This window comes from Coenobita brevimanus, chromosome 68, assembly GCF_032717465.1.
Source record: "Coenobita brevimanus isolate Jiangsu-jjx chromosome 68, ASM3271746v2, whole genome shotgun sequence".
Taxonomy (NCBI): domain Eukaryota; kingdom Metazoa; phylum Arthropoda; class Malacostraca; order Decapoda; family Coenobitidae; genus Coenobita; species Coenobita brevimanus.
This window is the reverse complement of record NC_137021.1, coordinates 3,363,928-3,391,388: the sequence shown is the minus strand read 5'-3', so window position 1 is coordinate 3,391,388 and position 27,461 is coordinate 3,363,928. Positions and strand designations below refer to the sequence as shown.

The following is a 27,461-nucleotide window of genomic DNA, read 5'->3' as shown; positions in this document are numbered from 1 at the left end:
TTGGTGTTGTGATGAGGAGAGGTAGATTGAGATGGTTTGGGCATGTGGATAGGACGGCTGATGACAGCGAAGGTGCAGGAAGTTGGAAGTGTTGATGTTAGGGGTAGGGTTACGAGAGGCAGACCGCAGAAAACCTGGGACGAGGTCATTGAGTGTGACTTCAGGGAAAAAGGACTGAATAGAGAGTGCCAGAGATCACGCAGCGTAGAGAACCGCCATTAGGTGACCAAGGCTGACGCATGCAAGCATGTTAGAATCTTTATTAACGAAGCGAAACGATTTATTATTATTATTATTATTATTATTATTATTATTATCATCGTTATTATGATTATTATCCCGACGATTAAATTCAGCAGGTGGAAGAGACCTTTGAACTAAAGGTACCATAGGTATAGCCTTCACTAACATCTTCACTACTGGGCGGGTCTCCTAAGCTTAGTAAAATCGTCTGATGACAAAATATAAGCGACACATACGTCATTGGATTGGAGGAGTAAAGGAGGATGGATCTTTTACTGGAAGAGGATTCATTGATGATTAGGAAGATAAATATCCATAGTACATTTGAACGTCTCGATATTGAACAACAGTGGAAACAAGGAGAAAGAGTGAGCGGGGAGGAGGGGAGACTGTGAATTTACTCTCTACCTTACCTTAACCTGAACACTGAACATCACGATATTGAGCAGCAAGGGATTACAGTAATAATGTGGAAATGATGAGGATAAAGTTGAAATTCAAGTTTTGCTTGAATGAATCTTTGCATATATGTTATTATAGGTTTACCTGCAGGTTAGATTAAAATGGGTGGTATAAATCCCAGTATTCTGATAGTTAAATGGGTGAGATAAATCCGTATATTCTGACAATGTTAAATATTTATTATATATCCGGATTAAGAATACAGAATTTGCTGGAAAAGAGTATCAGTAGCTCATGTTATTTTTATTAATTAAATATATATTAAATATCTTTAGTTTACCCCGTTTTACAGACTGGTTTTCATTTTTTTATCCAGGGAACCAATCCTTGTCCCAGTAACGAATGTTATGGTGAAAAAAATGAAATTCCATTATGAATGTCGGTTACTGAAATTCGATAGAGATTTGGAATTATATTGATAAAAGATCTGATGCTTCGCCAGCATCACTAGTGGGGAGGTTGGCGGTTTAGCGATGCATATTAAGATTTAACCCGCTCAGCTGTGCAGTCAAAGTTAATATATCGAACGTATTATTCAAAGGTTTTGCCTTTCCTAGAGGTGTAGCCTTTCTTAAAGGATATCATATTCCTGAAAGGAATTCAGCCTTTAAAAGGAAAGTTTAATAGTAGACTTACTCTTAAGGTGGAGGCTACCCAGAAGTAAGGGTACCCCACAGTGGGAGGTATTTACAGGTGAGGGTAACCCCAATGTGGGGGGTACCCACGGGTCACGGTAACCCCTTGGTGGGGGGGTACCCACGGGTCACGGTAACCCCTTGGTGGGGGGGTACCCACGGGTCACGGTAACCCCTTGGTGGGGGGGTACCCACAGGTCACGGTAACCCCTTGGTGGGGGTCCCCACAGGTCAAGGTAACCCCTCGGTGGGGGGGTTCCCAGGTAACGGTAACGCCATTTGGGAGGCGGGTACCCGCAGGTCAGGATAACCCTCTGTGGGGGGTGGCGGTACTGTCAAAGAAGAGCGAGTGTGGCCATGTAAGGTTTGCCACAAGGGCGCGTGAAGTTATACCATGTTGTGATTTGTGTGTGATAAGTAGGTGCATACGAGATGTAGTGGTATTAGATGTAGACTGCGAGATAATGCTGATTTCATGTATGCGATGTGTCGGGGAGAGCATATGGTGATTATCAAGCGTGAGAGGATTGATCTTACTAGTGAATGTGTTGAGCGTGTGTAGAGTTATTTTACTTGGGAGACATGTGTTGTAGGCGTGGCTAGATGTAGCTCTGTGGCTAGAGTGAGGATTGGTTGGATGATGTTCAGGATGCTGTTGCCTCCCCTGACACTGAGAGGGCTCTCCCTCCGTGCTAAAGGATCTTTATATGTGGCTTGTGTTCGGAGTGTAATGCTTTATGGTAGTGAGACCTGGACAGTAAAGGAAGGGGATATTCGCAGACTCAAACCTACAGAAATGACAATGATTACGTGGACTTACAGTGCGTTCTGCGAGGCCTGGGGGGAGGGGGGACTAGGTTTATGATGAAAGAGTTAGGATGCGAGTGGAATGTGTTGTTGTTGTGATGAGGGGAGGTAGATTGAGATGGTTTGGGCATGTGGAGAGGATGGCTGATGACGCCAAGGTGTAGAAAGTGGAAAGTGTTCATGTTAGGGGTAGGGTTGGGAGAGGCAGACCGAGAAAGACCTGGGACGAGGTAATTGAGTGTGACTTCAGGGATAAGGGACTAAATCGAGAATGCCAGAGATCAGGCAGCATAGAGAACCGTCATTAGGTGACCAAGGCTGATGCATGCATGTTGGAGCCTTTATAAACGAAGCGAAACGATTTTTATTATTATTTTATTATTATTATTATTATTATTTTTATCCCGACGCTTAATTAATTCAGCAAGTGGGAGAGAACTTTGAACTAAAGTTAGATATAGCCTTCACTAACCTCTTCACTACTGAGCTGAATAAAATCGTCTGATGACAGAAAAAATAAGCGACAAATACGTCATTGCATTGACGGAGTAAAGGATGGGTCTGTTACTGGAAGAGGATTCATTGATGATTAGGAAGAGAGAGATCCATAGTACATATGAACGTCTCGATATTGAACAACAGTGGAAACAAGGAGAGAGTGAGTGGGGAGGAGGGGAGATTGTGAATTTACTGTCTACCTTAGCTTAACCAGTACACTAAACATCACGATATTGAGGAGCAAGGGATTACAGTAATATTGTGGAAGTGAAGAGGAAATAGTTGAAATTCAAGTTTTCCCTTAATGAATCTTTGCATATATGTTATTATAGGTTTACCTCCAGGTTAGATTAAAATGGGTTAGATAAATCCCAGTATTCTGATAATGTTAAGTATTTATTACACGAGTATATCCGGATTAAGAATACAGCAGTTGCCACAAAAGAATATCAGTAGCTCATGTTATTTTCATTAACTAAATATATACCGTATTAAATATCTTTACTTTACCCTGTTTTCCAGACTGTGGTTTTCATTTTTTTATCCAGGGAAACAATCCTTATCCCAGTAACGAATGTTATGGTGAAAAAAATGAAATTCCATTATGAATGTCGGTTACTGAAATACGATAGAGATTTGGAATGATATTGATAAAAGATCTGATGCTTCGCCAGCATCACTAGTGGGGAGGTTGGCGGTTTAGCGATGCATATTAAGATTTAACCTGCTCAGCTGTGCAGTCAAAGTTAATATATCTAACGTATTATTTAAAGGTTTTGCCTTTCTTAAAGGATATCATATTCCTGAAAGGAATTCAGCCTTTAAAAGGAAAGTTTAATAGTAGACTTACTCTTAAGGTGGAGGCTACCCAGAAGTAAGGGTACCCCACAGTGAGAGGTATTTACAGGTGAGGGTAACCCCAATGTGGGGGGTACCCACAGGTCAAGGTAACCCCTTGGTGGGGGTTCCCGCAGGTCAAGGTAACCCCTTGGTGGGGGTACCCGCAGGTCAAGGTAACCCCTTGGTGGGGGTACCCGCAGGTCAAGGTAACCCCTTGGTGGGGGTACCCGCAGGTCAAGGTAACCCCCTTGGTGGGGGTACCCGCAGGTCAAGGTAACCCCCTTGGTGGGGGTACCCACAGGTCAAGGTTACCCCTTGGTGGGGGTACCCGCAGGTCAAGGTAACCCCTCGGTGGGTGTAACCATTGGTCGAGGTAACCTCGGTGAGGGGTACCCAGGTAGGGGTAACCCCATTTGGGGGGGTGGTACCCACAGGTCAGGATAATCCCTCGATGGGGGATGGCGGTACTGTCAAAGAAGAGCGAGGGTGACCATGTTCGGTTTGCCACAAGGGCTCGTGAAGTGATACCATGTTATGATTTGTTTGTGATAAGTGGGCGCATACGAGATGTAATGGTATTATAGGTAGACTGCGAGGTAATGTTGATATCATGTAATGCGATGTGTCGGGGAGAGCATATGGAGATTGTCAGGCGTGAAAGGATTGATCTTGCTGGTAAGTGTCTTGAGTGTGTGTAGGAGTTATTTTACATGGAAGACATGTGTTGTAGGTGTGGCTAAAGATAGCTCTGGCTAGAGTGAGGAGTGGTTGGATGATGTTCAGGAAGGTGTTGCCTATCCTGACACTGAGAGGGCTCTCCCTCCGTGCTAAGGGATCTTTGTATGTGGCATGTGTTAGGAGTGTTATGCTGTATGGTAGTGAGGCATGGGCAGTAAAGGAAGGGAATATTCGCGGACTCAAACCTACAGAAATGACAATAAAGCTAACCCAGGCTAACCTGGTCTTACCAGATTAACCAAACCTAACCCAAAGTAGGTTAACCTTTTGTTGTTAATACTGTATCTCAGATTACGTATGGTACATATTTTTTCTTATGATTTTTTCTCTTTGTTTTCGTTTTCATTTATAAAGGCGCCAACATGCATGCATGCTTCAGCCTTGTTCACCTAATGGCATCTCTCCATGCTGCCTGATCTCTGGCAGCCCCCTGTTCATTCCGTTATCCCTGAGGTCACCCTGTATGACCTCATCCCAGGTCTTTTTTCAGTACACCTCTCGCAGCCCAACTCCCAACATTCACGATTCTCACTTCCTACACCCAGTTATCATCCCCCATCTTCTCCACATACCCATACCATGTCAATCTACCCCTCCTTATCACAACACCGATACACTCCAGCCCCATCCTTCCTCTCAACTATTCAATTTTAAACCTAGACCCCTCTCCCTCAGGCCTTACATTCAGGGATGCACTGCAGATCTCTCTTCTGCAAAAATAAATGTAACTCTCCATGCTGTATATAGTAAAAAAGAAGTTTTAAGAACATGATATTGGTAGAACACAGCTCGAATGGCTGTGAAGCCGTCCTCAGATTTGACTTCAAATTATATGTGGATATACGAATGCCATGATTTGTGTAGGCTGTGCAAAATTTAAGTAGATCTGTATTATAGTTGCCCTCAAAAACTACCAACTTGTCAAGAAGGTTGGCTCAGCGGTCTCCGTAGAAACTACAGTTCTGTATTAAAGCCAGGACGTCTCAGTAGTATTGATTAACAGTGAATTTTATATGCAGTATTGGAAAGCTAAACTTGTGAATTAAAGATTTTTTAAAATGAATTTGATTAAAACTTTAATTAATCAAAATTTTTTAAGAATTTCACCCATTAAGTTTATTTTCACTTTTTTTTTTATAAATTACCAAATTAAAAGTATTAATTACTGTTCATCAAAAGAGCATTTAACATAAAGGTAAAATGAGGTAGTGCTTGAAATATCCCGGGAAAAACAAATTTTAGGAGAGGTGCTTTACAAGTTTGCCGTAATTTGATTTTTTGTTATAATGTTTCTCTTTTTACCAGTACATTCCCACTACATTGCTCTAGATCCTGAGGCAAAAAATTGTGTTTATTACAGTGTGTTCTCTGTAACGGCAAGTTTTGCAAAAAGGCCAAATGCTTCCGAAGTAGCCGCAGTTGATAGTACATTAGAATAGATTATGTTTGGTTAGCTACACAACTAGCACAATTAAACCTGTCTGGCTCACTATAGCCAGACATTAACCTGGATTGGGTGCCACAAGTGAGTTGTCTCTACCACCTTGTCCTCTGCCATCAGGCTATTACAGATTGCTTTGTTTCATAACATGATTTCAATATGGTGTCTTATGTTAGTCAGCTAAAACAGCCCCTCAATTGTCTCCAGTAGTATATATTTGAAAATTGAAAATAATTTTTGAGCATACTTTGTCAAGAACAAAAGGTATTTGGAATGTAGGATATATCAACTGCGGAAAGGAAATCCCAGAATTCAGTCGTTGTCTGAGATCACAGATTGACCAACCTAAACTTGCCAAATCCGCTTGCCACCGTATTATTAGCTGGTATAGTCTTTCCTTCCATATTGTACTGGATACTGACACTAATTCGCGCTTAGTACGTGCATTTCTGGCATTCTTAGCTCAAAATAATTCATCCCATTTAGAAAAGACACATCCTGTAACATATGCTTTTATTATTATTATTATTATTATTATTATTATTATTTTCATTTATGCCACGCTACTTTGTAACTGAGGGAGTTAGTGACAAAGACCATGGAAATCCAAGGTACCCTGCAACAGGACGCGAACCTGCATTTCCACCTTACTGGGATGACACACACACCCGTTACAACATAACAGCACCCAGGTCTCTTGTCCTGCCAAGGTGGAGGTGCAGATTTGAGTCAGTATGTACAGTAGTTGCCATTGATTTTTTGTTCACTTCTACCCAAAATCCACATGCACAGTAAGTCATCCAGTAGATAAACAATCCCTTAAACAGTATGTAGATAAATAGATGCAGATATACAGTATAGATATTTTTGCAAGATGCATTGTTTTTTGGGGTATGTGTGCGGTTTACATAGACATAATGCAGCAGCTGTAAAATCTTTCCCATGAAACCTCTTTCACACGTGAGGCTAGATTGCCGTAGCTTAATACAGTGTTAGATGACCACCCTAACGTAGTCCCCTCAGCAGCGTTATATGAAGGAAATAACTCAACCTGTAGAGATTGAACTTGTGCATCACATGGCTATCACGCTAATAAGATTTTTCTTGCTTTCCGAACCGTATGTCAGCCCATCCTTGGGTCGAAAGGGAGATGATGATGATTGTGATGATTCATTTGTCAGCAGTAATTTAGCTATAGATAAGGGTGATTTGTGTAATAAAAAAAATTAAATGGTTGAGGTTGATGGATGCTAATAGTCAACATTCTTGCTTATTGCTAGTATTGTGCTTTAATATGCTTATCGTTGTTATCACACTCTTCGTGTTCCATACAGTTTTCATGGACTATCTATGCTTAGTCAGAAATGTACAGTATAAGGAAAAGAAAAATCGTCCTTTTGTGTGTGTTTGTGTGTGATGCTTTCTCTCCCTCTTGACATACCCGTCATCTTATCTCCTTTCTGCCTTTCTCTCTCTTAGTATCTTTCACATCAGTTTTTTTTTCCCCCTTCAGTCTGCATGGCTAGTACATACCCCTCTTTATCTGCTGTGCTGTATGTCAACAGTGTTTCATTTAGTCCTGCATGACCTCTTACTTCACTTTTCAAGTTTATTGCAATAATAGAGTCCTTTAACTCTGCATGATCCTCGAACACACTTCCTATCCTGCCCTCTACCTCTCCTGCCTATGCTCCTAACTCTCCTTCCCTTGCCCCCAGCCTTCCCCTGTCCATTTTCCCCTGTCTGCATTACTACCTTCTCCCGATACCTACTGTCTATCCTTCTTCCCTCTGTCTGATCCCCATCCCTTTTTCCTTCTCCATCCTCAGAATGTGCATGTAATCCTGGCTGTTGTGGCGTAGGAAGACTATATCCTCTAGCTCATTGTCAGAGTCAAGAAAGGCCTCTTGCAATTCAGGGGTTGAGTGTAGCACTGTCCCATTCAGTCCACCCACCAGAGAACTGTGAACATGGAAGAATGATTAAGTTGGACAGACTGAATGGAGTTACATTTTTTTAGGTGCAGTTTAGGTGATTTAAAACTGTAAAAGTTATAAGATCTGCACAACAAACTATATATAAAAACATTCAGAAATGGTTTGTTTGTGAAGACCCTTTCGTACTTGATTATGGGATGTGGTAAGAACAGTAAAGTTATTGAGGCTGAATGAGATGAAGACTGTTTTTTTTTTTTCCACAAGCATAATAATTATGATAAGACGAAGATAATTTTAAATATAGATGAATATATTTTTAAGTATGCATCCCTCACTGTGAAGTACTGATGACTAACCTGTAGCGAGAGAAGGGGACGCCTACTATCAGCACCAGAGTGCTATGATAGTGTAAGCGCCAGAGACCATGATGGTGACCTCTTGCATCACCATGCCAAAGTGACAATGCCTGAGAGAGACAGGAGAGGATATTAAAAACTACTGAACAGAGTGATTGTGACAGATGTGTCCTCGTCAGAATTTAATTTCCTACTTGTGTTCCATATGTAGTGTGGAATATTTTTACGTACAATACAGTTTAAGCGGGTTATGAACAGGAAGTGCAAGAGGAACCGATGATTAGCACAGACCTGGGCAAGGAGCGTGAAGGCTGAGCTGTCCTCCACATGGTCCATCTTCACACGACCCACCCACACATCATCACCCTGGCACAGTCACACCAGAAACAAAATAATCAGTGATTGTGTACTAGGATCATAGTGAAAGCTTTGTTTTTAATGTCGTGTTATCCTCTTGTGTTTGTAAAGTCATCAGTGGCACACACTGGGTATTCTGGATATTTGAAACTTGGTTTACATCCTAGAAAAAAATGTACATTTAAGTCAACCTATTAGTGCAGTGGACTAGACCAACACGGCCATACTATTAACGTCAGATTTTACGTAGTAGATAGAACGCAGATTATGTGCTATCATTATGCCAAAGCTGGCATTGCTTGCAGTTGCATATAAAAATGTTTATGAACAAGATACCTGCCTAATCCACTTTATTTTTTAGTTGGTAAAAAAAATTATTTTATGATTGATTAATAATTTTTTTAATGCTTTTCAGATACACAGCATCTACTTTGACGTGACCAAATCATTGAAAACTACCCAGGTACAGACGTTTCTGGAATAAGAGTAATCTCATATAATATTGCATGTTGTCCAGTGATATGTGGCAGTTCGAAGAGTGACTCCTGTATAACAAGGAGTGACATGAATCACCGACCACTCATCACAAAATGGTGAGACCATTATTATTATTATTACTGTATTTTTTTTTATTTTATAAAACATTGTTTGTAACAAAAGAATGGATGAACCATGATATTTAGCGGAGAGAGTGTGACCCTACCTGGTACAATGGGATTTGGATGTTGAGTGGGTTGGATAGGTCTAATGGTTGCGCTTCTGTAAGTTCCCGCAATATGGTTTCCTCATAGACTGCATTCCTCACCCTGCACGGGGAACACCATATACTGGTAGTGAGACAAAGCTATGAAGGAAATACAGTACATGTATATGAAGAAAATTATGGTGTTGTGTAGCTGGCATATATGGATTTGGCAAATCGAATATGGCAAGGTGAATGCAAGGGATTGTGAAGGATTTTACATCATATGTTTTGTGACTGGAAAAGCGGCGTGCTGTATAGATGTTATGGTAGTTATGAATCTGTTGTAAAAGTAGATGGATGTCTGAGTGAAATCCAGATCAGTACTGGAGTGAGACAGGCATATGATGTCTCCATGGATGTTCAGTTCAAGGTTATGATAAGTATCTGAACTAGAGTAGTTTAAAAGACATTGGTGCAGGTGGGGGGTAGTGTATGCAGGTGATGATGTGCTGCTTGCATTTACTGAACAGGATATTTGCAGTTTGGTTTAGAGTTTATGAATATCTTTTCATTTCTCTTCGTCGAGGAAGAAGATCCATCCTTACACAGTTTTCATCCAAAAATTTTGGAAAGTGCGAATGTTGCATTAGAAACTTTTTTTGTTTCTGGTGTGAAATTTCATGGTTTCATTTATTTCTTACAAATAATTTATCTTTTTTCATTTAATATGGCACATTACACAATGTACATCTACAGTAATAATCAAAGTTATTATGTCGAAATGTATGTATGCTAATTGTAAGGTGCTTTTACAGAATTCACTTTTGTTAACATTTTAAGTGTTTCTTTGCTGCAGTTGCTTTTACCCTGTATTTAGCATTTTTTCTAGCATGCTTAAAAACTAGTACAGCGATCACTAGATTGTCGTGAATAATTGGTACCAAGCCTAGTGCGTGATAACACAAGCACAGAACGTGTGTGATTATAATAATTTGTACCAGGCACCCCAGTTACAAAGAATTTTCTTTATTATCATTTCCTTGCTTTGATGAATTACATCCATGTATGTGTGTGAGTGTGAGGATTGTAATATATGAAACTTTGTTTATCAGAAATGGACTGGGAAGAACAGTGAAAAGAGAAATATGAAAAGAAGAAATTATAAGAGTGGAGAGAGGGAGAAGAGGAAGAATAAAAGAGACGACTGAGCTTCACTTCAAGGTAAGCTCATTATTGTGTTGGTTTAGTTATGTTATATTGTACATTTGATCTCACCTCATGTAGTCATGGGATTGTGCTTCAAGATTATAATATGATTTTTGTGAGTCTTTAGGTATTTGGAAAAAAGTTAGCAGCATTATGGCAAACAGGTATGACACAGAAAAAAATGATCGGGAGCTGTAGTATGTGTTTATATAACGGCATGACTACTTACACAACTTGAATATTAACTCGTGATTTAACGAAATTCAGCGAGTCTTTGTCATGAAGTAGGAATGAGTCTTTTTGTTAATTATCAATAAGATCCTCCAATATGATTATGGTACACATGGCCATTCATTGAGTTGGAAATGACTGGATAATGTTTTGTAAGATTGAAAAAAATTGTTGTAGCACTGTCACCAGTTTACTAGTCTTTCCCACAACTCACGTATGCAGGTTGAGGTGCGTGTAGGGTACGTGTGATAGGGGAACCTCACTGAACCATTTGGCCATGATGCTCCCTGTGTGTGACCCTTGGGTCCCCCCGTGGGCTGTCCGAGGCACCAGGGGCATCACAATCTCTCTTCCCCGCCGAACCACATCAGATCCCATCCAGTAATCCCAATCTGTTCCCTAGTAGATATGGAGGGGAGGAAGGTTAGGAGTTAAGTTTACTAAAGCTAACAGAGTAAGATACTGGGATAATGAATTGAGTTGGAGATGGAAAAAGTTGAGTGATTACTAATGTAAAGTAGAAGGAAGTGGGCTGAATTGGTGAGTGTATGTAGCCTACAAGCCAGAAGACTGAGTTAAGGTCCGGACACATGCAGTTATACTTGCTGAAAGCTGTCTTACCACTCTGGCAGGTGGCCACATAGGCAGTGCCTCAGCAATGAAGGCCCTGGTGGTCATCCAGCCACAGGAGGGGAGGGATGTGGCCCGCAGTAGCCCAGTCAGGTCCTGTGAGGTGTTGAGGGTGCTGAAGTGGTTAAAGGCAGAGACTGCATAGAGGTAGTCGGGCTCTTCATCAAGTAGGAGAGAGGTCTGCTGCATGTACCTGTGGGGGGAGAGGATAGGTTGAGACCGACAGAATGAGGAAGATGAGCTGGAAAAGGAATCACCAAGTTAGGACAGAGAGAGAGAGAGAGAGAGAGAGAATATGTTTAGAAGGAGGTTAGAGAGGGAGAGATGGAAGGAAATTAGAGTGCGAGAGAAGGAGGGACAAAGAGAAATAGAAGAGATGAACAGAGAAGGAGAGGCATAGAGAAATAGGGAAGAAAAGTAGAGGAGGAAGGACAGAGAAATAGAAAAGTAGATAAGGAGGGATCAAAGGAAAGTAGAAAGGAATTGTGATTTATGGAAGATGTGGAATAAGGAAGGCTGGAGTAGAAGGGAATGTGCTTAGATGGTATTGCCACATCGAAAAAAATGGGTGTACAGTACTATATAAATAGGACAGTGTAAAGGGTATGTGGGAGTTTGAAGGTGGGAGGAGGTGGAGAAGAACGCTGATAGATGTGGTAAAATGGAGAAAGGGAGGTACAGTATTGAGATTAAGCAGGCTGAGGAAATGACAAGAGAATGAGCTGGTTGGATGAATTGTGTATGGAGGAGTGCATGACATGGGTATGGATTTTTTTTTTTTTTTTTTTTTTTTTTTTTTTTTGTAGTAATCAGGTGCAAGTGTGTGAATGGTTATGCCTGTATGATGGAGTCAGAATTCTGGGACTTGAATGGTGAGTGAATTATTGTCTGATGCATATTACTGGGAATGTTTTTGATTAGTCCATCTACCCCCCGCCCTCTCCTTTTTTTTTTTTTTTTTTTTTTTTTTTTTTATACTGAATCCTACGTCACCCTGTCTTTAGATGGAAGAAGAGGCAGGGTGATTGCGATGATGATGATGATGATAGGATGGGAGGAATGGGTGAAATAGGGAAAATAGCAGAGAAAAACGAGTGAGGGTAGGAGAGGGAACTAAGGACAAAGTCCCTCTAATGGTGATGAAGGAAAATTAGAAGGCAAAGGAGGAAGGAGGGAGGGAAGGAAGAAGAGGAAGTGGAGAGAGAAAAAATAAGGAAGAAGGGAAGAAAGAAGAGATAACTAAGGACAAGGCACTTTCTGGCAGTAAACAGGGATATGAGGAGGGGAGAAGGGAGGGAGAGGAAATGGGAAGAGAAGAATGGAAGGAGAAAGCTAGTAGACAGAATTAGCGACGAGGCACGCTATGGTTTTAGTTCGAGGAAATTATAAATGGAGAGAGGTGGTGGCAAGGCAAAAAAGTGGGAAGAGAGAGGGAGAGGCAGTGTAAGAGAGAAAGTGGGAAGAAGAGGGCATTAGGAGAGAGGAAAGGACGCAGAGAGAACCAGCAGCAAGGCATACTCTGGCAGTAAAGGGAAGAGGAGGAGAGGGGGAAAAGGAGAGAAAATGGGAAGAAAGGAGAGGAAATGGGGGGGGGGTATGAAAGAGGAAGGGAAGGGATGGAAGGACAGTAGAGGAGAAGAGAAGGAAATATCAGAGGAAAATGAGTGAGTGAGGAAAAGAGAGGAAGTAGGGAGAGAAGTAGAGGTGTAGGGAAAGGGAGGAAGAGAGAGAGAACGAGGCACAAGGCACCCCCTGGCAGTGACTATCCTGGCCACACACATTGATTGCGGGTATCCCAGGGGAGCGCTAGGCAGCAGACACACAGATGGATGACGAGACTGATAGATGGATGGATGGTAGACAGATAGACAGATGAATGACTAGACTGAGAGATGGATGATAGACAGAGACAGACAGATGGTTTAATGGACTGATGGATGACGAGATTGATAGATGGATGATAGAGACAGACAGATGGTTTGATAGATGGAAGAATAGATATAGGAGTTGACATATGAACCTGTGATAAATTTAAGAAAAGGAGGGATTGTGTTGATAGACTGAGATATGGATTGATCGACATATTTACAAATCGGCTAAGGCAAGGGGTGGGCAGTATGGGTAGATTCAGACAGTGATTTATGAGATACTGTTGGTAGATTAGACAGATGAATGTCCATGTTACAAGTCGATTCAGATACATATATTGTAGGGAGATTGACTAAGGCAGATAGATGGATAGCAGTTTGTAGATAGACATTGGATAGATAGAGAGATATATAGGTTGTAGGCAGATAGCAGTTTGTAGATAGCCTTCAGATGGATAGAGAGATATATATGTTGTTGGCAGACTAAGGTTGATGGGCAGATAACAAATTGTGGATAAAGTAGGCAAATGGGTCGGCACATATTACAGTATATTTGTGTATACTTTGCCAGCTGGGTATATAACAGATTATAGAGACAAAGAGAAATGGATAAATAAACATACTGTAGGTGGGTTGAGTAAGACACATTCTGTAGGTAAGCAAAAGCAGATGTATAGATAGATGCACGTTGTAGGTAGGTTAAGACAGGGTTGAAAGAGGTTGTCTGGCCTTATAAATTAATCGGTAAACTCGTACTTCACTGGAACATGAAAAAGGATGATAAAATATAGGACTCTCACCCACCCTCCAGACCCTCAGACTCTATGACGTACACAGAATAGTGAGTCCCAGCACCTTGTAGGACTGAAATACCTGCGAGGACTTTGTTGGATTGGTAAAAAGAAGGATTGAGAAGGAAATACTGTATTATCAGTCTTAGGAAGAGCTGGGTATTCGTGTGTGTGTGTGTGTGTGTGTGTGTGAGAGAGAGAGAGAGAGAGAGAGAGAGAGTGGCAAAACTCCATTAAAACTTTGTCATCAGGTAGGTTTTACGAAGTATTATTATGAGGTATCGTTGGGGGCGATGGGGGACGGGAGAGGGAGGAGATATGGAGAAAAGGGAAGGACGGATGGATGGGGAGAAGAGAGGTAAAACGATGTGCAGGAGGAGGGAAGGAGTATAGAAGGAAGTAGGCAACAATAGAACGCTGGAAAATGGAAGGGAGGCTTGGAGAGCAGGGAGGTAAACATGTACGATGAAGGAGGAGCACAGAGGAATGTAGGTGATGACAGAGCTCTGGAAACTGGGAGGGAGAGAGACACAGGAAGGGAAGGAGTGAAGGAAGATAAAAATATATACTATAAGAACGAGGAGGAATGGAGAAGGAAGGAAAGTAAGGAGGTAGAAATATATGTAGGAAGGATTACAGAGGAAAGCAGATGACAACAGAGCTCTGAAAATTGAGAGGGAGGGAGGGAGGGAGGGAGGAATGGAAAGGGAATGAGAGACTTAGGGTCAGAATGTGTACTGTGAGTGGGAAGAGAAAATGAGGGAGGGAGGAGAGAAATTTGGGTCTGTCCATCCATTATCCAGTCCTTTAATGCATTAAGAGTGTACGGTGCTGGGGTTAGGTCATTTATTCCTAACATTTGATGCAAGAATGAAGAGTTGCATGCCCAGAACAGTACATGTGAACAGTGAACCCCTGCTTGTTTATTTGTAAAGATTTATACCAGTCCTGTAGGAGAAAATGAGTACAAAGCACACCAAATAAAGATAAACAGCAGCAGATCTGTGGTGACAAAGAGGAAGAGGGAGGGATGAAGAGGGAAGGAGAGAAACGAGATATTGATGTGTGTGTAGGAGAGAAGGATGGCGGAGACAGAAAAAGAGAGAAGTGAGATATAAATGTATACTGTTGGAGGGAATGAATATAAATGAGACAAGGAATAGCAACAGCAATATATCTATGGAGAGAGAGAGAGAGGGAGAGAGAGTTTCAATGCATAAAAAATTAAAAGATACGAAAGATTGCTGGAAGAGTGATTTGAAGTGAAAAATTATGAAAAACACAGCAGAGCAGAAAAATATAACAAGAAAAAAAATCGAGGTAGTCAAAGAGAATCTATGGAGAGAGAGAGAGAGAGAGAGAGAGAGAGAGAGAGAGAGTGGACTGATAAACTGACCTGGATACTCCCCATCAGATCATTGGCCACACAATTATTCCTCTTCCTGTTACTCTTCTTACTCCTCCTCTTACTCCTCCCCTTCTCCTCCTCCGCTTTCTCCTGCAATCCTCTTTCTCTCCTCCTCCTCCTCCTCCTCATCTCAAACAACCCTTGTCCATCCTCAAATACCTCTCTCCTCCCACCCTTCATACTCCTCCCCCACACCGCAACCCGTTATACACCACTGGTCCCCTCACCCCCTTGTCACTCGTCCACCCCCACACTCCACCTCAACCCCTCATACACCCAACACCCTCTTGTCACTCTTCCACCCCCACACTCCACTTGAATCCCTTTTAACTCTTCCCTGTATCAAAGTGTCAGAAACATTACAGGACGTGTGTGGCCTCATCAAGCCCAATTGTAACTTTAGAAACCGTCCAACCCTGAACAAAACTGATTTATTCCTCTGCTCTCTAAATGCGTGTTTCCTCCTTTTGTGTGTGTGTGTGTGTGTGTGTGTGTGTGTGTGTGTATGTGTGTGTGTGTGGATTCACTTGGATAATTCAGCATGTTTGTCGCGATTATTTATTTTTTCTTGCTACCAACAGACTATTTTATCATGCTTTAGGGGATTCATTTCATAGTAGGGATTTAGAAAGTTTCTCCTAACTCCTTCAATATTCACGTATTTATTTATCTTTTTGTAATTTGTCCATTGCCTTGATCAGATGATTTAATATAATTCTCATGTAACCTCTTCAGTTCATTAATAGATCTTTGACATATTCTTGCCACCTCCAGTTATATTTACAATCATATTTACTGTTGGGGAAATTTATGTTGTTTTGAAGAGGTTAATATAGGCAGATTATAACAGCTGCTCAAAGTGTCTTGTAAACTGAAGAAAACTGTCAGATTAGCAAGAATACTGTGGAAAACATATCCCTGCATTTAAGGGTCTAAGAATGACGCACAGTGAAAAAGTTAATCATGCTAAAGCCATATGATACTGTTCACTGGGGGGGAAACCATAGCAGTCATTGGCAATCGGTTAAGCCTTTTTGCCGGTATGGATGTGCCTAGCTATTACGCTTATATTAGAACCAGATCATTTAGTACATCTGGTGGGAGGTGTAGCTGCATCAGTGGTTAAGGAAGAACTGGCATCTTTCTGGGTGGTTATGGATGAAACTCAAGTAGCTGGAAAATTCGAGTATTCAGACTACCCTCGCTTGAACTGGTCCGGAGATGAGAGTTGTTACTGTATTGAGTTAACTTTTACATTTCCTTAAACAAACTTGGTGAAATTATTTTATTTGTGGCAGAGAAGTTATTTTGTTATAATTTTTTTAAGCTTAGCAGATTTGTACCAGACAAAGGAGGTAATAGGACATATTTTTCCCCCGCAGTGCTGACTGTTGATCATTAAATGTCTTGAGAGATTTATAACAGACTTAAATAGCATGGGGGTACAGGAGAGAGAGAGAGAGAGAGAGAGAGAGAGAGCGAGAGAGAGAGAGAGAGAGAGAGAGAGAGAGAGAAGGTAAAAGGGATAGCGTGGTTTGGGAAGGAGAATAGGTGTAGAGGAAAAAGAAAATAAAGGGAAAGAGAGAAATGGGAGGTAGAAGATAGAAGAAGAAAGGAAAGAGGAAGAGAGAAGAAGGGAGGGAAAAGACAGGAGGAGGAGAGGGAAGAAGAGGAGAGAGGGGCTTATATGAGAAAACTTGGTGCTGATGCATATGCAGTATACTTACAGTCTCAATTTTAAGTCCACAACTGTTTTACGTGGTTCGTCTAAGTCCTTAAAAAACACACACACCACAGCTACCACAACAACCACCACCACTACCATATTACCACTGCCACTATAACCATGTCACAGCCACCACATCCACCACCACTACCATATTACCACTGCCACTATAACCATGTCATAGCCACCACATCCACCACCACTACCACTTCATAGCTACCACAACATCCAACATCACTGCTACAGCAACCATCACTATTGCCCTATCACAATGACCAGGACTACATCAGTAACATATCACAGCTACCATCATAACCACATTGTACTTGCTACAGCCATTACTTCCATATTACAGTTACCTCAGCATTGATCACAGCTACCCTGTTACCAAATACTACAACCACACACTACCACATCACAGCTACCTCAGCCACCACCACACCACAACCACACCGCAACCACGAGATTACAACTGTCTTAGCCACACCATCCCCATCACACTTTACCACAGCCACTATGGCACTACTATACCGCACCACCACCACAATCACGCATTTTTACTACAACTACCTCAACCACCACACCACCACCACACGTCTACCACACCAGATCCACTATAGTACAACTGCCACCCCACCACCACTACAACCACACACACTGTCCGATCATAGCTGCCTTTAACCACCATCGCAACCATCACTATTGTCACAGCTACCACAACCACAACGCCACCACACATCCTCCACAGCACAACCACAGTGGCACAACTACCACCCCATCACCACCACATGCCATCACACCAAAGTAATAACCTACGAGTGGAAGTCAGGAGCAAGAATTAGGTCGTCCTCGAGCACCACGATCTTGTCCACCTCGAGGCTCAAGGACGAGTATAGGGCAAATCTCATACTCCTGTGGAAGAAGAGGGGGAATTAATGGGAGAGAGAGAGAGAGAGAGAGAGAGAACATGATACCTTACATATAGACATTTCAGCACCTTTGGATCCTTTACCAAAAATATTACTAAAATTAAGAATGCCCCAAGCAGCTTTTTACTTACGACCATTGCTACTGTATACACGTGGGATCGGTAATTAATCCTTGTACTTGTCTGGGGCTATGGACCAATGAAACGAGAATGCAGACCTTCCATCTTCCTGCCTTGAATATTATCGTAGTATTTAGCAGTATCTCCATACGTTTAGACATAGTTTTGTGTTGGAAGAATTGTATCACGTTAGTTTTAGACAGTTTTGAGATGGGAAAATTAAAACACGTCAGGTTTAGACAGTTTTGAGATAGGATAATTATATTTCGTTTGGCTTAGACGTTTGGAGATGGAAAAATTATATCTCGCTAGGTTTAGACGTTGTTTGGAGATGCAGAAATTATATCTCGTTTGGCTTAGACGTAATTGTGCTGCGATGTTTAGATGGGGAATAGAACCGCTGACCATAACTGTGCAGACAACAGCAGAAATTTGCCTCAGGTTACCCTTTACAACCTTGTGACCCGGGAACATTACATGACAAAGAGCTACTGGAGTTGCTGTAGAAAGCCATATATAATTATTATTTATTGACTGACTCGGAATAAATATCTTAGATGTAACAGAGTAGCAGGCTCATATCATACAGGTAAACTTGAAGTCAACCATACATAATTACTGAAGCAGAGTGATCATAGGATAGTTAGTACGGTATGGTGGTAAATCTGTGAGCCTCCTTCCTTATGTACAGTAGGTATAGCATCAGGCCTTCATCATTCCTGCATTATTCCTTCACCATTCCGTGCTTTCTTGTGTGGCTGTATCATCATTCCTTCACCATTCAGTGTCGTTAATCCCTTCTGCTTGAGTACGTTATCATTTGTTAAATATTCGTGTCCACCAGATTGCGTATTCAGCTTCTGAGAGACTTTTAGACCTGGAGGGGTTAGGTAATCATGTTAATTGCCCCTCCACTACTACAGATCTATCCTAAGTTGAACAGAATCGTCGGATAATAGCCAGATTCCAATGAAAATAGAAAATCGTGGTGAATGAGTTACTGTAGTGGGGTATTTATAAGCATTAAGGAAGAAAGAAGTTGTGCAATTAAGAGTAAAAATAGTGTATGTAATAAAGAGTTAAGGGTCTAGGTGTAATAAAGAGTTAAGAGTGTAGGTGTCATAAAGAGTTAAGGGTGTGGGTGTAATAATAAGTGGCAGCATGACGACGGACAAGGAGGGAGGGGGATGGCAATAACTGGTGTCTTTATATACTAACTTTCTCACATGCAACTTCCCAGCTCGCCCTCTCTTGCACATTTTATGGGTTTATTTCTCTCTCTCTCTCTCTCTCAAACATAGTCCCTCAGTCAGTGTGTGTGTGCGTGTGTGTGTGTGTGTGTGTGTGTGTGTGTGTGTGTGTGTGTGTGTGTGTGTGTGTGTGTGTGTGTGTGTGTGTGTGTGTGTGTGTGTGTGCAGATAGATCGATAGATAGATAGATAGGTAGGTAGACAGATAGATAAAGACTGTAGATAGATACACGGCATACTGTATGTATGCACTATCATTTTCCTCCTTCAATCTTTCTCTTCTTGCTTCCTTCCTTCTGGCCACGTCCGCTCTTCACCTACTTCCTTCACTTCCATCTCTTCTTCTCTTTTTCCAGCCTCCTTTACCTTCCTTACCTCACTCCATCCCCTTCCCCCATACTCTGTAATCTCTTTCCTTCCTTCCCTCTCTCCAATCATCATCGCCTTCATGCACTCTCCACGTCCCCCATACTCTGTAATCCGTTTCCTTCCTTCCCTCTCTCCAATCATCATCTCATTCATGCACCCTCCACATCCCCCATACTCTGTAATCTCTTTCTCCCTTCCCTCTCTCCAATCATCATCGCCTTCATGCACCCTCCACTTCTCCCATACTCTGTAATCTCTTCCTTCCCTCTCTCCAATCATCATCGCCTTCCATGCACCCTTCTCATCCCCTTTACTCTGTAATCCTTTTCCTTCCTTGCCTTTCTTCAGTCTTCATCACCTTCGATGCATCCTGACCCTCCCCCATACTCCGTAATCCCTTTCCTTACCTCTCTTTCCGTCCTTCCTAATCTCCCTCCAATGTTCCCCCTCCAGTGTTCCTCCCCTCTTAATCACCTTTTATTTCTCCAGTCTCCTTCAACTGTCTTCCATCTATCAGTCCCCAGCATTTTCTTTGCCACCTTCTAATTCCATTCTTTACCTCTCTTTCATTCCATCCTTACCTTCCCCCGATGTTTCCTTGTTCCTCCCCACTAATCACCTATTTGTCCAGTCTCCAACTTTCTTCCCTCCTATCAGTCCCTAGCACTTTCCTTGCCTCCCTCTGCCCTGTCCACCTCCCCCATGCTCCATAATTGGCCCGTGAGCTCCCCTGGCACAGCACTTTGGCGGGGTACTAATTTTGTCCCGAGGCAGTAAACGCACTCTGGCCGAGGTGTTGCTCATATCAGGTGGCAGAGCAAGAGGGTGTTGTGGGATGCGAGAGGGATTGGGAGTGTGGGTGATAAAAATAGTAAGAGGGACAGTTTTTTTTTTTTTTTTTTTTTTGGGGGGGGGGGCTTGTCGTAATACAGCTAGGGCCATATTTATAAACTCCTTGACTTAAGTTATGTTGTAATATGTGTGTAAGATTTTCTCCTAAACACTTTGCAGTCAGTGAGGGCGAGTGTTAAAGTGTAAAAAGATCTGTGATAATGTTACCTGGCATGGAGGCTTGTTTATCTTGTAATTTGGTTAACATCCTTTATAAACACTTCTCCAGATGTGTGGGAGAAGCATGAGATGGCTATATTTACTTCTTGTTCATCTGGCAGGGAGAAAATTCAGTTTAGCCTTCACTATACCAGTACCAACCAAACTCTTGGCCCCTAGATTCACAGTACGCACAGTCAGGGACGTTAGTTCTTCAAGTATTCCACTTCTTTTACCTCTCACTGCCCTCTGCTGGTAAACATTCCACAGCTGAGAAAGGCTGTATATGTCTCTCAGGCATCTTCACAGCATGTACTTGGCCTGTCTCCTTTTGCCAGCCACCTCACTCACATACTTGACCTGCCTCTCTTTTCCAACCACCCCACTGACCTCTCTTTACATCCACCCCACTGACCTCTCTTTTCCATTCACCCCACTGACCTCTTTCTGCATCCACCTCGTTGACCTCTCGTTTCCATCCACCCCACTGACATCTCTTTACTTCCACCCCACTGACCTCTCTTTACTTCCATCCCACTGACCTCCCTTTTCCATCCACCCCACTGACCTCTCTTTACGTCCACCCCACTGACCTCTCTTTTCCATTCACCCCACTGACCTCTTTCTACATCCACCCCGCTGACCTCTCTTTTCCATCCATCCCTCTGACCTCCCTTTTCCATCCACCCCTCTGACCTCCCTTTTCCATCCACCCCTCTGACCTCCCTTTTCCATCCACCCCACTGACCTCTCTTTACTTCCACCCCACTGACCTCTTTTTACTTCCACCCCACTGACTTCCCTTTTCCATCAAGGGTCAATGACCTCTCTTTACATTTACTCTACTTTTTTGCTGGGTCATCCTCTTCTTTTCCATCCACTCACTTTCGTACTTGGTCATCCTCTTGTGCCATCCAACCCACTCTCATCCACTCTTATAGTCTCATGCAGCTGGGAAATTGGCGTGAGCTAAGTCATGCAAACAGTCGTAGTGGAAGTGTGGTGGCAATTGAGAGAGAGAGAGAGAGAGAGAGAGAGAGAGAGAGAGAGAATATTGAGGCCATATTTTTACAATACACTTGCAGAACATCGTTTGAAAATGGTCATCCAGCCCCCCCCCCCGCCTCTCTCTCTCTCTCTCTCTCTCTCTCTCTCTCCTTACCTTACCTTATCTTTTTATTCTGTCTGCTCGCCTGTCTGTCCTCTGCCTTCCTGTTTCCCATTCTGCCTCTCTCTCTTCTCTGTCATCTCCATCCTCCCTACCTCTTCTGTGTCCTCTCCATCCTCCCTATCTTTCTTTCACCTTTCTTTCTCCTTCTTCTCCACTTGATCTTCCTCTTCCTCCATCCTCTCCACCCAGCCAACCTGCCTGTTCCTCTTTCCTACATCTCTTCCCTCCTATCCATCTTGCTTATCTCTTTTCCTTCTTTGATGCCTTCCTGCTTAGCTCTCTTCCTCTCTTTTTTCCTCCCTGCATACAAGACAACCTCTCTCCCCTTTCTTCGCCATCCTACCTATCTCTCTCTCCCCCCTCCTCTCTGTTCAGCCTTCCTACACTCTTCCCTTCTCGTCACCCTGCTTACCTCTTTTCCACCCTAAGTAACATTTTTCACCCTGTCTACCTCTTTCCTGTCTCTCCTAAACATTTCCTCAGTTATTTCCCACCATACTCTGTTTTTGTTTTCCTCTTCGCTTTCCTGTCCACTCTACCTGCTTCTCTTTCCCCCTCCTTTCCACTTGCCTACATATATTTCCCCATGTCAGCTTCAACCCTGCTTTTCTGTTTTTTCATTCTTGTGTATTCCATGCTTCCTTCAATTCACACTCTTACTCATCCCTTGCCTACATCCATTCATGCCCATTCCCTTTATCCACCATTTCCTGCTTGTCTTCTGCATTGCTCAGTTTACTCATTCACTCATGCCTACCTATTCCCTGTTTCCCATCCTACCCTTGGCACATTTTTGTTAGTCTTCTCTCTTCCCTCATTCATGCCTTCCTTTAATCAATCATTTCTTCCCTGTGTGTTGCCATTGCCCTGCCTCCCTCTGCGTCTTCTTTCTTATCTGACCTCTGCGCCCTTCTATTTCCCCATTCCTGCCTAACCCCTGCCTCCCCCTGCATCTCCTTTCCTGCCTGAAGTCTGCCTCCCCCTACATCTCCATTCCTGCCTAACTCATGCCCACCAGTGTCTTACCTTGAGATGCGTGGAGCAGCCTCAGTGCCCTCCCTGGCGTGCACTACTGCCCTCAGGCCCAACACCCGACACAGCCTCACGGTCTCGTTCTCCCCCTCCTCCTGTCCCCAATCCACACTCACCAACACTAGCTCAGGCGATACCAGTGGCTGAGCCAGGAGTTGTCGCACTAGCCTGTGGAAGAGAGAAAGGGGCAAGGTGGCATATTTCTGTACTTTAAGCCATTTTAACACCACATTATCTCTGCCCAGGATGATAAGTTTTTATATAATAGTAATCCTGACCTAACATGACTTGTCCACCTCTGACCGACTAACCAGACTTGACAGTACCCAGCCCATTACAACCCAACCAGCAGACTAATCAAACTTAACCCTGCTCAGCTCATTGAAACCCAACCAACAGACTAACCAAATTTAATATTACCTAGCCCATTGCAACTCAGCCCAACCCAGCCATAACAGACTAAGTTCCTAGCCATTGCAAACTAACATGGCATGAGCCTTCATAGTAACCTAACGAAACTGTGCACCCCCGTATGATCTTGAGAGAAAATTTAACCCTCTGTGTACTAGAAACATCCCTCTAAGATGTATAAAATAGTTCGGTGGTTTCAGGAATGAAGAAAAGTAGACCATCATACTTAGAAGGCGCGTGGAGATTTTTTACGGCCCTGTGCCTTGAAGGGTCTCTCCAAACTGAAAGAAGATAAGAATGGAAAGAAGCAAGAATGAGATGTGTAAGTCATCGTATTGGTGGGCTGAACACTGAAAGGCAAGGGTGTCATATTAGCATCACGCCTCGATACACAATCCTCTCTGATTGGTCCACCTGACCTTGACCGACTTGTGTTCTGATTTACCGACTGACTTGCTCCTTATTGCCTCATATTACGTGGAATGGCTCAAAGTATGGCTCTCACTCGGCTTGCAGTGATTGATTAACTCTGACGTAAGTAGATAGATGGATAGATAGGTGGATAGATGTACAGTAGGTAATTTTGTTGACCCCAGTTTTACAGTACATTCGTTAAGTTACGTATGTGTACAGGAAAATGGTGCAAACTATACACTGATTGGCTCACTGATGTACTTATTACTAGCTAAGACTGATCAGCTCCTTGTCAGTCATTCTAATTGGCTCATTCTGGCAGATAGTGATGGCTTAATGATTGTCACTCTAATAACCTCATACTTGTTTTGTCTTTGATTGAGTAGTTCTACTTTGGTCGCACTGTGGTCAACTATCACTGCTTAATAATTGCCTGCTGGTCCAATTACTTCCATTTAATTGGCTTTTCATTGATTGGCTAATGCTAATTGGGTCGCACTCTGCTCAGTTCACACTAACTGCGTGCTAGTCTTGGTAAGTGACCCCCAGATGCCGTACTCATTTCCCAGCATTTTAATTACTCGACAGTCAACGCACTCTTGGGTAGGTCAGCTCCAATTAACTGATCTTGTGATTGGTTGAAAATGATTCCTTGACTGTCCCACGCACGGAAATTCTGATTGGTGGACAGTGACCCAGCTCATTCGCCCTTTTTCCTACTCTTGTTCTGAAAAACTATCCTGGCACTGCTAGGTTAAAACAGCTGAGACCTACATGGAAGGGAAGGGAAAGGTAGGGGAAGTGAAGGAAAATGATGAGGAATAGGAGGAAAGTGGGAGGGAGGGAAGACAAAAAGAAGGGAAGGAATGTAGAGAAGGAGGGAGAAAAGAAGATAGCTGAGGAGAAAAAAGGAGAGGGAAATGGAGTGGAGGAGATGTAGTGGATGAAGAGGGAGAGAGGAGAGGTGGAAAGGGAGGCTGAGGAGGAATAACAAGATGGGTAGGGAGAGAGGGAGGGAGAGAAGAGAGAAGGAGAGGAAGGAAATGAAGAGAAGGAGGAGAGAGAGAGAGAGATGATAGGGATGGAAGGATATAATTTATTACGTCTCATTCAGAAGTTTTTCCCGAACCCATCAAAGCAGCAATCAGAGACGCTGCCGCACACACCTAATTATCGCCCATGACTCTTTGTAACTCAGGACAATGATGATGATGATGGTTGTGGTGGTGGTAATAAGTACTGATGATGATGATGACGTGTCTTTGTATTCCCAGCCAATCACAACTTCCTCTCAACATCAGACAGTCATTGCAAGATTATCATAAAGTTGGGTGATTGGATATTCGGATGATCAGTGCTGGGTGATTGGAGATTCGGGGGATCAGTGCTGGATGATTGGATATTCCGGCGATCAGTCCAATAATCAGTGCTGGATAATCAGAATGTAGAGTTAGGAGAGATGGTTACTCAGAAAGTCGGATAATCAGAGTTGGGAATGATGGACATAGGATTTTGTATGGGGAGAAAGCTTTAATTCCTCAGTTTGCTCTCATAAAATAGATACCGTTGTCACAGAGTATCCTATCGCAAATTGTATCGAAAGGACTAGGCAGACTGTTGCTGTTTGTTTTCCTTTATGCCCTTATTCACTCCTTTGTACCTAGCCTCTGCTCGTGCCCCCCCCCCCCCTTTTTTTTTTTTTTTTTTTTTTTTTTTTTTTTTACCTCCTATCTTAACCTCCATTTATTTATTTTTTTAATTTCTCCCACATGTATTTCTGTATTGTCCACTCTTCCATTTTTCCATCATCTTTTGTTTCCTGATTTTTTCCCCCCTCTTTTCCATGTCGTTTGGTTTTCTTTTGACTGCTTATAAAATCTCTCTCTCTCTCTCTCTCTCTCTCTCTCTCTCTCTCTCTCCAGCACCCCGCCGCACCTGTCCCACCACCCCAGGTAAAGCAATTAACTTCACCTGTGCTCGGTAATTAACAACCGCGTTTTCTAAATTGGAAGGTAAGGGTGCCAGTGCGTGGGTGATAAAATGGGTAATGGGTCAAAGGGAAAGAGGTAATAGGTAATGAGCGAAGTGAGGAAGGAAATAAGTAGTAATGAATGGGAGAAATAATAAGTAATGGGGTAATGGGGAGAGTTAACAGGTAATGGCGTAAATGGAGAAGATATAATAGGTAATTGGGTTATGGGTAAGGTAACATAATTCAATAAATGGGAAAGTTAATAGATCATTGGGTAAATGGGAAAGAAGTAATAGGTAGTGGGTGAATCGGAAGGAGGCTACAGGTAGTGAGGTAATTGGGATAGGTAGACAACAATTAGTCAGATAAATAGGGAAGAGGCAGCAGGTAATGGGGTAAGTTAAAAAGAGTTAGGTAACGGGTAGTGGGGTAAAAGGAAAGAGACAGCAGGTAGTGGAGGATAGTTTAATGGAGGTGAAAAAAAAAATATATATATATATATATATATATATATATATATATATGATTTTTTTAGTACTCGGAGAAACTTTGGAGACAGAGAGAGAGAGAGAGAGAGAGAGAGCGCTGAGTGACTTAATGAGACAGCACCACGCCCCCCTCAAAAAAAAAAAAAAAACTTAATAGGCAGACCACAAGACAAAGGGGATTCGTTGCTGATTTATGTAATGCGATAATGAAAAGAATATTAACAATTCCTTTTGAGAGCTTAAGGTTGGTAAAAAAAACTTTTATTAAGTACTATCGTGTCATATGTTAAGTAATGGGCAGTACAGCTTTAACTCTGGTATGAGAATATTTGTATGATAATTATAACAGCTGTAGTAATGCCAGTGATGAGTAACCTGTCCAGCATCCAGACTTGTACTTTCCCTTTGTGTCGAAAGCGTAAGGGCTCGAGGTTAAGTTACTCATTCCAGGCGTTATGGAAGAGTGGCCAGTCGTACATCCCTAAGCAGTATTATGTGAGTACCTTAGCCAACCCCTGAATTTGAACGGTCACATTTGGAGCACCTTAACCCACTAGTCCACCAGGTGCCCATGCATAGGTTATATGGGTTTCAGTGTCAATTCCCAGACTGACCTGTACAAGTAGCGAGGTCGACTGCCAGCCACCACCACGAAGCCTATCCTTTCGCGCCACCACTCCTAGCAGGAGGGAGAGGGTGGTTAGCTGGGATAGATGGGGTGATTGGTGTGGTTAGAGATTGTTAGAGAGTTACGTAGTTGTGTTGTTGGAGTAGGTGGCGTGGTTAGAGATTGTTTGGAGGTGTTAGATGGTGAAAGGAGGTTGTTGCAGTGGTTTTGAAGGATAGCTAAGAAGGGGAGAAGTTTTATAGGGGTTGGTGTGGTTAGAGATTGTTAGTGAGATTCGTAGTTGGGTGGTTAGTGGTTAGAGATTGTTAGTGAGACACGTAGTTGTGGCGGTTGTATGGGGTAGATGGCGTGGTAGGAGATAGTTTGGGAGGTATTAGGTGGAGACGAGGTTACTGCAGTGGTTAGGAGGGATAGCTAAGAAGGGGAGAAGTGGTTAGGGGTGTTACTTGGATAGAAATCAGTAAGTTGGTTAGGAAGAGGTTGAAGGTGTGGTTGTGGTTAGGAGGGGGATAGAATTGGGAAGTTGCAGTGGTTAGGAGGGATACCTATGGAGGGAAGAAGTGGTTAGGGGTTTTAGGTGGATGGAAGTCAGTAGGGTGGTTGGGAAAGGGCTGGGGCTGTGGTTAGTGATGGTTTGGAAGGGGATAGAACTGGGATTGTGCCTGGGCTTAGTATGTTGATTAATGGGACAACAGAGAGGGTTAGGGGTAGTGGAAGTGGTTTTGATACCCTGTATTGAAGAAATGGATTGAAGGGAGAATAGAATGCAT

General features: G+C 42.6%; 1 protein-coding gene across 1 annotated transcript in view; it reads right to left on the bottom strand.

Annotated features, from left to right (window-relative positions):
• Positions 1 to 7,439: 7,439 nt before the first annotated feature.
• Positions 7,440 to 27,461, bottom strand: part of LOC145405809 (protein O-linked-mannose beta-1,2-N-acetylglucosaminyltransferase 1-like) — a 45,828-nt gene continuing 25,806 nt past the window's right edge. The window contains exons 10-18 of the mRNA XM_080277047.1: positions 26,678 to 26,742; positions 22,773 to 22,946; positions 17,676 to 17,771; positions 11,058 to 11,259; positions 10,651 to 10,835; positions 9,018 to 9,120; positions 8,249 to 8,323; positions 7,958 to 8,067; positions 7,440 to 7,626 (exon numbers count right to left, since the gene is read on the bottom strand). Of these exons, the coding sequence (XP_080133173.1) occupies positions 7,440 to 7,626; positions 7,958 to 8,067; positions 8,249 to 8,323; positions 9,018 to 9,120; positions 10,651 to 10,835; positions 11,058 to 11,259; positions 17,676 to 17,771; positions 22,773 to 22,946; positions 26,678 to 26,742 (1,197 nt within the window). The remainder of the gene's footprint in view (positions 7,627 to 7,957; positions 8,068 to 8,248; positions 8,324 to 9,017; positions 9,121 to 10,650; positions 10,836 to 11,057; positions 11,260 to 17,675; positions 17,772 to 22,772; positions 22,947 to 26,677; positions 26,743 to 27,461) is intronic.